This window comes from Benincasa hispida, unplaced genomic scaffold (assembly GCF_027475165.1).
Source record: "Benincasa hispida cultivar pf3 unplaced genomic scaffold, pf3_genome.v1.1 HicScf411, whole genome shotgun sequence".
Taxonomy (NCBI): Eukaryota; Viridiplantae; Streptophyta; class Magnoliopsida; order Cucurbitales; family Cucurbitaceae; genus Benincasa; species Benincasa hispida.
In genome coordinates, this window is record NW_028326505.1 from 56,918 (window position 1) to 70,000 (window position 13,083).

A 13,083-nucleotide genomic window follows, 5' to 3' on the forward strand; every position below is an offset into this window, starting at 1 on the left:
TGTCTATTTCAACTTTTTGAACCTTTCATTTTATATATGTCTACTATTTTTAAATTTTAAAAGTGTCTAATAAATCTTTAAACCAAAGTAAACTTAGTTAAATGATAATTGACATGATCTTTCTTTCTAAAAATTAGAGGTGGATTTGTCCAACATAAAACTAATGTGTAGGTTCTTATTCAAGACAAAATGAAAAAATGTATGAATATATTGAACACTTTTTATACACAAACTTGAAAGCTGATGCATTAAATATGTAATTTCTTAAATTACAAATACTTGAGTGTATTCCAACTCTAAATTTTAATCATACATGTAAACGAATAAAAAGAATATTTTTATTTTTGCGTTATAAATTATGATGGGATAATTAGAATTAATAAAGAGGAGTATTGCTCCTTCTCTTTAAATAAACATCTATCGTTCAAATTTATATGGCAGAGTTGATTAATGGCTATTTAGCGAAAGTGACGTTGAATCGATGTGTGGATTTTTTTCGGCAGTTTCTTCGCAAAATGTTCGATTTCCCCATTCCCACACCGCCTATAATAGAGTCATCAGATCACCAAACAGAATCCTCAAAAATGGAGAATTATCAAATCGAGATCGCGACAATTCACCACAGAACTCTGAGCGTCAATGGAATCAACCTCCACGTAGCCGAGAAAGGCGAATCAGGTCCACTAATTCTCTTCATCCATGGTTTCCCCGAGCTCTGGTATTCATGGCGTCACCAGATCCTCGATCTCGCCTCCCGCGGCTACCGTGCCGTCGCCCCTGACCTCCGCGGCTACGGAGACTCCGATTCACCACCGTCGGTTACCGATTACACTTGTTTCCACATCGTAGGCGATTTGATTGCGCTAATTGACGCCATTGTTGGAGTAGAAGAGAAGGTTTTCGTTGTGGCTCATGATTGGGGGGCGGTTATTGCTTGGAATCTTTGTCTGTATCGGCCGGATCGAATTAGAGCGTTGGTGAATTTGAGCGTCACTTTCAATCGACGAAGCCCTAAGAGAAAACCGATTGAATCGCTCAGAGCTCTGTATGGCGATGATTACTACATTTGCAGATTTCAGGTTTTTTTTTTCTTTTTTTCCATTTCTTTGCCCTAATTTTTTTTTTTTTCTAATTAAGTTTTGGAATTAATCGAAAATTTTGAAAGTGTTTTAATTTGAAGTATTTCTGAAAACTTGAGCTAAACAACTTTTCACAACACAAACACTCTGCTTTTAACTTGGATTTTTGTGATGTTAGTAAAAGCTCTACTGAGTGCTTTTTTCAGCAAGAAAAGTAATGCATGCATGAAATAATTTGGAACGTAAGAATAGTTAATAATAGATTTATTCATCTAATTAATAATTAAAAAAATACTTAGTTGCAAGTACAAAAGTTACACCCTATGCATCCTACCCCATTGTTCAAAGGCCAAACTCTTCTTCTTTTTTAAATCTTTTTTTTCCTTCTTTTCCCTTTTTGGGTGTGATGCACCCAATGTGATACTTGTGTGCATTTATTATTAGGCTAAATTATGATTAAAAAAATGCCAAACTTTGTACTTTTTTGTTAAAAATAGCTCTAAAATTTCTTCCAAAAACACCCTTACATATTCAAAAAAGTTCAAAAATTCTTATTGGTTAGTGTTTTGTTTAAAAAATACTAAACTTTAAAAAAAAAATTAAAAAAAAAAAAATACAAGCATGCTATTAGCATATAAACAAAAACCATTGATTTTGTTCCAAAAAATCTCTAACTTTGAAAAGTTTCATTAATATTGTTACCTTAAAAAAAATGTTATTAAATTTCTTGTCGTTTATCTACACCTCATCACTTGTCATCTATGACTTAATACTTCTTTGTTTTCTTCCTTTTCTCTACTCTCTTTTTCAACACTCTGCCCCCATCGTATTATAATACGAAGAAAGAAAATAATGGAACCACTAAAGACTTTATGATTTAAATGTTTTAATAACAATATTGTACTTAGTAGTTAAGTGTGTGTTAATAGCCAAATGTTCTTTTAGTATTAGCTATTAGCTATTTTATAGTTTTGGTGAGTTTTATAGGGAGATTTTGATGTTGAGATTTTGTGGAATTTTATGTTTATGTTGAAGTTTTTGTTTATATTTGGTTGCTTAAAAAAAATGTGACAAAATTTGACCAATGAGAGAAAAATAAGAATATTCGTATGAAAAAAAAAAAAAAAAAAGAAGAAGAAGAAAAAAAAAGGTCATCTATGTAATTTGCTTGAAAATTTGTTCTTTTCTAACCACAAGGTAACTTCAAATAAATTGATCACTTACATTAATTGTGGCATAATTTTTAAAACTAAGAATATTAATGAAACTTTTAAAAGTTTCAAGAATATTTCAAATAGAAAGTAACACTACCAAAATTAATTGTGAGGATATTTTTTAAACCTTTTTTTTTAAGTTTAAGGATACTATTGAAATTTTAGAATTTATTATTATTATTTTTTTATGCAAATATAAAGTTTAGAGATATTTTCTAAAATTAACCATATTTTTAACCATTGAGTGAGGCACATAAAGCATGAGTGGCCTAAAATTCACCCTGCACAAATAGATACACCGTCACAGAATGCCTTAAAAAAACGTGTTGTCACAGAAAGAGCATAACATTTTCTTTCAAAAATCTAAATATCTGTTAAAAAAAATCTGGTTTATTTTTTAGATTAAAATATTATAAAAGTTCAAACATGACAGAAAAACACTATAAAATTGAGGTCTCACGACAAAAAGGAATTATTCCTATTGATTATGAATTACCAATGGAGTGTAAAATTCTAAAGTGAGTATCACTCAACTGTTACATAGATATCTGTAAAATTCTGAGGTGAGTATCGTTCAACTGTTATATAGATATCTTAAGTAGTTCTATTGTACTTAAAAGAATGTGTCAAATTCTCACTCTTATGTAGATTATTTATGCATGATTTTTCTTTTAAATATAATATATATATATATATAAATTATCAATAAAATTAATGATTTTTTTAGTACAATAAAACTAATGACTACATCACACACAACATATATATAATATTGACCGTTTAAACATATCGGTTCACATAATTCACCACCAATAAACTCCTAAAATGGTTTTAAAATATTTATGAGATCCACTCATCAATAAAAATAAACACCATGAAAAAGTCATCCGAAGTTTATCTTACTCATTGTAAAGTCAAAAAGAAGAGACAATTATTAGATGTGCCTGTCACATTTAAATTATGTTGTTCCCTCTATATTGGATATGCATAATTATTTAACTCCAAAAACATCCATTCTCACACTTTAAATAATGTATTAAATACAAAAACAAGATATTAATTATATAATTTGGAGGAGCAAAATTATATGTTATTATCTCATGAGATTTGACGAGAAAGCAAAGGAATTGTGATGTAGGAGCCTGGAGAAATAGAGGCTGAGTTTGACGAGGTTGGCACTGAAAGGATTATGACTGAAATTCTGAGTTATCGCATTCCAAAGCCACTGATGATGCCTAAAGGCAGAGGCAGAGGCAAAGGCCACCCTCTGGATACTCCCAATCCTTTGCCTCCATGGTTAACACAGCAAGACATGGACTATTACGTCTCCAAATTTGATAAAAATGGCTTCACTGGCCCAATCAACTACTACCGAAATCTCGACAGGTACATTTTCTTGTATATAAACATAGTTCATCAGATAGTTTCACCAAGTCGAATCGAAGAAGAGATGGTTTCAAATAGTACTGATAGTTTCAAACTAGAAAAGGTTATGAGACAACAAACATGACTGCTGCTGTTACTACTTGCTGTTGCAGGAACTGGGAACTCAATGCTCCATTCACAGGGGCTCAAGTGAAAGTTCCAACAAAGTTCATTGTGGGTGACCTTGATCTTACCTACAATTCTTTTGGAGCTAAACAGTATATACACAGTGGGGAGATGAAGAAAGATGTACCCTTTCTTGAAGAGGTTGTTGTAATGGAAGGCGTAGGTCACTTCCTCCAAGAGCTCATGAGATCAGCGAGCACATCTATGAATTCATTAAGAACTACTAGTTCTCTTAGGATTATTCTGGTTTTCCTTTTCTATTTGCATAATAAGGATTGCTTGAACCCAGGCACTCTCTCTACTATTGTACTTCTTAATTCAATGCCTATGGTAGTTAAATGCAAAAAATGTACTTCAAATTTAATGGTGTAAATTAACAACTCTAAACCTACAATCTTTTCAAATGTTTCTCGAGCCTGGACTTTATTGGGACTGGTGATAGAGTTGTAGAAAACTTGAAACTCAAGAAGATGTTTATGGTTTCCTCCGATTTTCGACATTGAAATGAACGTCTATGATATTTGTTATTCCTGCTGTCACCTTCTGACCTGCCTTCACTGGGCCAACGCCTGAGGGAGTTCCTGCACAGTGAAAAAGAACACGACTTAAGTACTGACCAACTAAGTTTCCATGGTCAACTCAACAAGCTTCCATTGTCAAGTTGATGACTTGGTTCATTGTTTAGTGGACTCATGAAGCCAATGGCAGGAAATAAAAAGGCAATTGGAGAATAGCCATCGTTCAATGATGGATTCATCAAACAAATGGCATGTTCCAACTTCCATTGAACAAGACTACATTGTCAAGGCATCAAAATGGTTGAGAATCTTTCTAAACTGAAACTATCTGGAAAAGTCGATGCAACTATGATGCTCTAGCACAGACACAAGAAACAGTCTACGAACGTGAAACATGAATAACCAATCAATATTCAGAATGTAGAGAAAGAGAATCGAAAACAGAAATTGAAACCAGCGGAATAAGTCTGATAACCAAGAATGGCCAAGGGAAAATGCAATTATCACAAGTTATTTATAAACGTAGAAATTATTATAAAGACTCTTTACTAAAGAGGCCAAAAGTGGGACTTTCAATTTTGAGCATAGTGACAATCTGACCAATAGTATATGCTGTGGATACCTGTCAGTATCACATCTCCTTCAAGAAGGGTCATGAGCGAACTTATGTGGCTAATGAGGTATGGGATTTTAAAGATCATATCCTTGGTTGAGCCCTTCTGTCGAAATTCATCGTCTACCTGAGTTAAGTTAAATAGAAGAAATTGATCTTAAAATGAGACAATGACATCAGTGAAGGAAAGAAAACAGTGGTTGTAAGTATCCGAACCTTTAACCACAATTCTAAATCATCCGGATCAGGGATTGATGCCTTGGACAGCTGCATCATTTACAGAGTAAAAGAAGAAAAAGAAGTTTGAAGGAGCAAGATTGACAATAGAAATGCTTAAGGAAATGTGCCAGTAGTTTCCGTATAATATTATTCCTCAATTACTATTTGATGTATAATGCAATATCTATGAGATTTAAACACATCCAAACACTCTAATTACTTCTATTTGGTCCATTTGATGATATGGTTCTTTCGACTTTATATCACAAGTGAAAGAAAACAGGCCATGTGATTATATTCTTACAATAGAACTGATGGGTGTAAAGGTGTCCTGCCCTTTAGCTACTGTCCATGGAAGGCCTGCAGACTGGTAATGAAAACAGCATTAAGATTTAAAAATATAATAAAAGCTGAAAAAATAAGATGGAACTAAAACATGGTTCAAGAGTCCTGCATAGTAGGAACTTCCCAAGATTGGACCTTTTATATTCAACAAAGATATCCTGCCTTTATCATATTGAAGTGAACAATAGGAGCTGAAATGTCACCATTTGCTTTCTTTTGATATGCACAAGTATCCTTGTCAATTATTTGGAAGTGAAGAGCTCAATCCAACAAGAACACGAAGAGGTCTTATGTTTATTTCAGAACATTCTCAAACATATCGAAAGTAAGACCGAGCTCGATCAAGGATGTTAAAGAGTAGCTTTCATATATTCACTCTGCATAATTTCCTACTGTTTCTGTTAGGCTTTTTATCTAATATCCATCAAGAAAGGAGAAAACATCATCACCTTTGCAGAAGCTTGGATTTCTCGGGCAGTCATGTCCAGTGCAAGAGCATAACCTGAAATGTCAAAACATGTCTTGCATTGCTCGAGATTATGAAATACAAAATGGTGAATGACTTGGGAATCAAACATTTCTCCTTGTCATTTCACATGAATACCATACTTCAGAATTCAGAGAGGGGAAATTCAAATCAATCGTAATAAGAAATATAGTAGAAACAGATCAAGACCCTCGATAAGGTCAATCAAAAGGGTTCAAGCCGGATTATTAAATCATCGAATCGACTCACAAAATTCACTCAAGATGCAGAAACATGGTAGCCCTACCCCCAACATAATCCATGGCGGAGGCTTCAGGAACATCACGAGCTCTCTGGGAGATTACGACGGCGAGCTCAACCTCGTGATCCAAAGACTTCAGAGGGTGAGGAATCTCGATCGTCCCTCCATTTTGCAAGTAAGACGACGTGGGTTTCATAAACAAAACAGGCTCCTAAAATAGATTTAAAGAAAAATTGGCCCATCCAGTTGATCAATTCGCAATCGTATAGAACATAGAATCAAGTAATTAACAAAACCCTCTCTGAAAAATAAAGGATCATGGTCCAGAATGAAAAGGAAATTTGTTTAAGAAACCTTGGGGACGGCGTTGCCTAGTTCTTTGGCATGGGCGGCGTAGTTCCGGCCGACGGCGATGATCTTGGTTCCGACATTCAGAAGATTCGCGTAAGCCGCTGCCATTTTCCGGTGTCTAATTCCAACAAGTTCGGCGATCTCGGAACGCAACCGGGGAGTCAAAAATGGAAGCAGAAGAATACAGTGAAATGTGATATTTTTAGTTTTTGCTCCGAAACTTTCAATTCTGATTTTTCATTTATGTTTTTTCTGTACAGGGATATTTCTAAAAAGTAATAATAAATTCGATCTCATGAGATTCAACATTATTTAAATCTTAATACAAGCATAGCTCAATTTTATAGGTTAACAAGTTAGCAAATTTTGAGAGAAGCTAAATCTAAAAGTTAGTAGATATCAGTTTTTACATAGCAGTAAAAATTAAAAGATAATAATGATAGATTAATAAATAATTCATTTTATCAAACAACCTAATCATTAAGATTTTCCCTCACTTTTAATAATTGCAAACGCAGTCCCAAATGGAGCAAGTGTCTAATTGAACTCTCCCTACTTTTAAATAATTATACTATTTCAAATTAATATTTATATCAATTAAACCATTAAGGTCTTGTTTGATATTTTGTTTTTTGTTTTAAAAATTAAATCTATAAATATTCTTTTCACTTTTAAATTTCTTGTTCTTTTCCTATTTTTACCATTGTTTTTAAAAACCAAGCCAAGTTTTGAAAACTAAAAGAAGTAGTTTTTAAAATATTATTTATTTTTTTTTAATTTCGCTAAGAATTCAACTCTTTTACTTAAAGAAGTATGAAAATTATTTTAAGAAATTGAAAGGAAATAGGCTTATTTTTCAAAAATTTAAAAACCCAAAACCAAATAGTTAGCAAACGGGGCTTAAGCTTTCACATCTAAAATAATTTATACTCTCAATTAAGTTAAGATTTTGTTTTAAAATCATCGACACATATAAGACTTCTTCTAGTGATTAACATAATATTAGTGAGAATGTTGAAATCATAAGAATAGTATAAGATTTTCATTAATGTGAGTGATTTTCCTCTTCTTATATTCCTTTATTACTACTTATTTGAGAATAATTACAAACTGAATAGTATTTATCTTTAAAAGATCTTTTAAACTTTTCCCATATTATCTCTTCTAATCTATTTCTTCGAGAGTCTATCACTCTCCTCCATTGCTCTGCCCGTTTCTATAACAAAAATACTATCAGTTTGACCTTACGGACCTCTGGGAATCCAGTTACTTGGAAACACTTCTCTAACTGAATCAACCACGCTTCAGCATTTGCAGGGTCAATAGTACCTTCGAAAGTAGTGGCACCCAATGCCTTCATTATCTCAATACCATACTTCTTCTCAGGATCTGCCGGTACAGATTCCACACTAGTTGCTAATCTTTGATCAATTCTATCAAAGACTCTATCCTCTATCTGAGGATTGACCTGAGGGATACTAGACTCTCCCTCTGATGTAGCTTCTAGCATTATCAGTCCTCTGACTAATTCTTGATCCCCTTGAGCTACAGGATCTCTTGTATGGTCACAATCCCTTTCAACCATCTGTCAAGTCAGTCCGTCCATATACATTATTAGGCTCATAACATTATTTATATGTTCCTAATCTAATGCATGACTCTATTCCCCAAAATGTTATGCTCTGATACCAACTTGTCACACCCTTCCCCAGATTATCCTTTTAATCCGAGAAGAGATGTGAAGACAGCAATTGCCAACCCTTTTATGACAACCACTGTCCAACAATCTCTAGGAAACCTATAATTTTAGCACTTGTTGAACCTGATTAGCAGTTTATAATTCTCTAGAACTTAACATATAATTTAAGCAACAACTTTATATATATAATTTACTGTTAACCAAACATATCAGCATTAACATACGCAACAGATTCAGGAACCAAACTTAAATACAACATAAACTCTACTCTGTTTTTCCACCCCCTAACATGGACGTTAGAACCAATTACTAAACATTATGAGCCACTTAAACTGCAATCTTCCTGAGGGTCTGAGAAGTGACTAACTGGCAGAATTACTAGGCCTTGGGACGTCGACCATTACCTGGGGAGGAAAACATTTTAAAAGAGTGAGCTGAAAAGCCAATGAGTGACTATCTTAAATAAATTATACTTTAAATCATAGTTAACATAAACATGCTTATCAAGAGGCATTTATTATAATATATTCAAGGTTTTTAAATGGAACTAAAACCATAAGAGTACATCATGCAAAAGAAGAGAAACCCTGGAATAATTTATTAACGTCTTTTTGAAACTCCCCTACTCCACTATCCGAACATGTGGGGGAGCTCTTTTGCTCAATTCATATTAACCTTAGTTAAGAGAGAGCCCTTTTGCTCCATCTCATCAACATCGATAACATAGTCATATGTGCATGTAGAGCTTAATTGGGTTTTGACTACCTTACCATACCTTCGGTGTCAAGGATCTCTAACATCATTATAAGTTGGATACCTTACCACACCTTCCGTACCAATATTGGAGTAGAGTTTGTACAAGGCACAAACATTTGAACATTTAAGAACATATACAAAATATCCATATTTAAAATTATCACACCTCATAGTTTCATGTCAATGCATGGTGCCTTGTAAAACATGGAATATACTTAATCAATTTCATCATGCAATAAAACATGGCATAGGCCTAATGAAAAACGCATGCTAAACTCTTAAATAACTTCATCATTTAAAAACATAGATCATGTGATCAACATTCATTTTAAGGCATGCTTTAAAGTAAATCATGATATAGTAACATCATACTAAATGCCTATGTATTGGGAATCATTCATAAAACTTGCGTTAGGAAACATTTATTAAAACTTGTCACTCACTGTCTTAAGCTACTTATCAAAGGGGATTGTATGCCTCAGCAATTTGCGTTTGCCCTAAAAAGGAAAGGTCCCTTGGTCAGTATACTTAGCTCCTTTTTGAGCTTAACACATAGTTTATCTTTACCACATACCAATAGTCATTGCATCATAGCTAAGGTCGATGCATTAAAACTATCCTTAACGCATCGACTATCCTTGAACATCTTACCTGATAACTTGGAAGATAATTGGGAATATTTTCTCAAGATGCTCAATTAAGCGCTGAAACATTTCTCAATCTAGCGCTAAAACACTTCTCAGTCTATGCGACGTACATCCACTATGTGATGTACTCGGATTGCCTTCGTTGTGGATTGACTATGTTGTATGCATTAACACATAACATCATTAAGTCAACTGCTTACTTGTTCTTCGTATGTAGTTGCCTGCTTATTCATCCACAACATCATTCCAAATTCAAACTTTCAGACTTCATAACTTTAATTCCTATATTCTTTTAAGTAAACTCCTTTCAAAGAAAATTTTCCTAAACATCTTAATTTTTGCTTACCTTAGAATTTGAGCATTATTTTCTCCAAAATCGATCATAAATCCCTCAAATTCTCTTTCAGTTGGCCGAGAGTTCTTCAACGTTCAAAATCTTCAGATGGCACAACACTCCCTCACATAGGTGTTAAATTTTTTTTGGCAAAACAGTCTCCTTCTTGGTTAAGCCTTTCTATACTTGGGTTTGCATGAAAAGTTTGCTTAATTACTGCTACCTGGCAGGCTTATCTCTTTATTGACGTCTGCAAGGCTGCCATCTACCTTATTTTCTCGTTAATTAAGTTAAATTCCTCAGCCTAAACTTGATCGAGCCTTACGGTTACCTAAGCCTTCTCCCTTCAACGCAAAACCTTTTGTCGCACACTTGCCAGATTAGCCCTCATCAATGGCATACAAAGTTAGTCGTATGGTGCCTCATAGTTCCAATGCGTGGAACCTTCCATCTTTCCTAAGTGTTAACTTGTTTCTACTTCACCCAAGAACAAAGCATTCCATACTTTATTTTCTTGACTTCTCCAGCTTACCATTATTACTCTCCCCTCTTTACGTGTTGACCAAGCTATAACCTGAACGCATGCAATCATAACACTTAGAAAATTTTCCTTTTCTTACATTTCAGATGCATCATTCACCATACTTAATTAACTTACTTATTCCATTAATGTTGATTCACATCTTAACTCGTAATTAAGAGGTCTTAACTTGATTAACTAGTAAAACAAGTTCAAGGTATTTACAATGTGCTACTCCTTTAGTAACATCAATTTTCTTTTCAAGAGACAAAAAAATCAGTAACATCCAAATGCGTCATGTTGAAAAGGTCAAATACATCGTCTTGATATGGAAAGTTTGCTTCCACATTTTCCCCTTTCTCTTTCAATGGGGCTTGATAGAGATCAACTAAGTGTTTGGACGTGCGATAGGTACGAGACCAATGTCCCTTCATACCACATCGAAAGCATTGATTTTCAAGACTTTTAGAGCTTTTATTGTGTGGATTCCTTCTATGATCATCAGTATTTGTAGTTTTCTTGATATCTAAATAATTATTACCACAAAAATAATAATTATTTCTTCCTTTATCGTGGTCAAGAACTCAACCACAACCATGACTAATCGACCAATTGTATGGGAGATAACATATTTCAGATAAGCGAGGTCTAAGTGCAAGCATACACCGTCGTAGAAGTAATAATCTCAGAGTATTCTGAGTATCAAACTCATAGAACTAATAGTAGTTTACTTTGTATAAGAATATGACCTAATGAAACTGAAGGTAACAAGGGGGATTTATGTTGTGAGATCACATAAATTTAAATAAAAACAACAGATAATGATGATCAAACAAGGCTAACAATGCTTCAACTTTTCGGGCTCTACAGCAAAAGTGATGTTACCGTATCACACCAGGACAGTGAAATATGCATGGGTAGAAATCTACACCTATTCAATCTGGTGTCAAGTTCCTTTAGGAGCTTTAAGCAGCTACTACCGAATGTTCCCATGGGTAGCTGAGTCCTAGATTAATTAAAGTTCAGTTTCTTTATCCTATGGTGTCCCTTATTCCTAAGACGACTAACCCTCATATTTCTAGGCTCGTGGTCCCATATCTCTTTGTTAGATTTGTTCACACCCTAGCCTTCTTAGTACTAGAGCTTCATTAGTTTGTCAAATCAAGTGATTAGGTTAATTTACCAAAACTTTTGATAAAAGTCAACAAAGAGAATGGATTAACAGCAAAGTGGTGTGAGCGCAACAGTATTTAAGCCATAGAAACTCTAGGCCATTCACATTGTCAAACCCCTAGGAAGAATTTAGCTCATGATGATTAAAAAAATAAACTTATGTATTAAATCAAAAGTCATTGCTACAATAGAGTTCGATTAAAAAGAAGGGGATTAAAATAACTACAATAAATAAATAAAATGAAAAGAATGGTAGAAGGTTGCAACTCCAATGAACTTGAGATAAATCTTCAAGTTCCAAGCCTTTTCCTAGGATAATCTCCCATTTTTAAAGATGGAAATCATTCCTTGGCACTTACTTCCATTGGGACGAGAAAATCTAGAGCCAAAACACCTTAGAGGAACTTTCGTTCATAAGGTTCTGACTTGAAATGTGAACATGAACCCAAGGTGATTGCTGGAAAATAACATAAACGATGATGAAGAAAGTGGGTTCGGCTAAGGAGTTCTACACCCGATTTAGAGGGCTTCCATCCTTTTTATAAGCCCTAAAGTGGTTGGGGAAGATCAAAATGCAAGGTCTGAATGAATTCCAGGAAAAATCAGAACTAAACAACTGATATACTCGAGAAAATCAAAACTAATATTGGCTGATATGAAATCTGGAATTTTAGGGCCTAGTACTATGACCACATCAAACTATTGCTAGCGCATCAAATTAAATTCTTGCAGAAGTTGCCAAAAACTTCCAAAATTTACTAAATTAGTTCCAAATCATTAAATATCATAAATAAAGCTTGATTAGACATACAAGAGCTAAATTTTTAGGATTAAGCCACAAGAGAACTCATGCGATATTTTATTTTTCCTAGTAAAAGGTGAATAAAAATGGCTTAAAAAATGTAATTAATAGTATGAATCACACCATCAAACTTAAATCTTTTCTTGCCCTCAAGAAAATATTATAAAAAATAACGCTCAAAGTCCAAACATGCATGCTCAGTTTGATAAGTGCAAAGAAAACAACTTTCAGAAGGGGTCTCTAATCTAATACCTTGTCAAACTACAAATTCCCTAAGAATCCTCACAAGAGTTTCCATTAGCCCATGGCTCAACATTCCCACTAGCCACCCCAAACATGCCAAACTAGCTAAGCTATCAATCATTAATCCTAGGAGGATCCAAAACATGCCACAACCTCACCTAATGCCAAACTAATGTGGATTACAAAAGGAACATTTCCTTACTCTCCCCCAAAATTACACTTTTGCTAGGCCTTAAGGTTTACATCTTACAAGGCTTTACAATTTTCTTTCTTTTCTCTCTCTTTCTCTCT

The 13,083-nt window shown here is 34.0% G+C and overlaps 1 protein-coding gene and 1 pseudogene across 1 annotated transcript; one reads left to right on the forward strand and one right to left on the reverse strand.

Moving 5' to 3' along the window:
* Positions 1–419: 419 nt before the first annotated feature.
* Positions 420–4,248, forward strand: LOC150030244 (epoxide hydrolase 2-like; annotated as a pseudogene).
* Positions 4,179–6,932, reverse strand: LOC120083105 (oxaloacetate tautomerase FAHD1, mitochondrial-like). The gene is made up of 7 exons (XM_039038662.2): positions 6,622–6,932; positions 6,313–6,478; positions 5,989–6,041; positions 5,499–5,561; positions 5,192–5,242; positions 4,985–5,102; positions 4,179–4,425 (listed from the first exon to the last, which is right to left on the reverse strand). The coding sequence occupies exons 1-7, from the start codon at positions 6,724–6,726 to the stop codon at positions 4,319–4,321; spliced, it is 663 nt and encodes a 220-aa protein (XP_038894590.1). The 5' UTR covers positions 6,727–6,932; the 3' UTR covers positions 4,179–4,318.
* Positions 6,933–13,083: the final 6,151 nt, after the last annotated feature.

What these genes read in the sequence shown, in the direction of transcription:
- LOC120083105 (XM_039038662.2), bottom strand. Translation starts at nt 6,726, where the DNA reads ATGGCAGCGGCTTACGCGAATCTTCTGAATGTCGGAACCAAGATCATC. An exon ending in TAGGCAACGCCGTCCCCAAG is followed by an intron (nt 6,479 to 6,621) that starts GTTTCTTAAACA and finishes AATCTATTTTAG; the next exon opens with GAGCCTGTTTTGTTTATGAA. An exon ending in TTACACCCATCAGTTCTATT is followed by an intron (nt 5,243 to 5,498) that starts GTAAGAATATAA and finishes TAAATGATGCAG; the next exon opens with CTGTCCAAGGCATCAATCCC.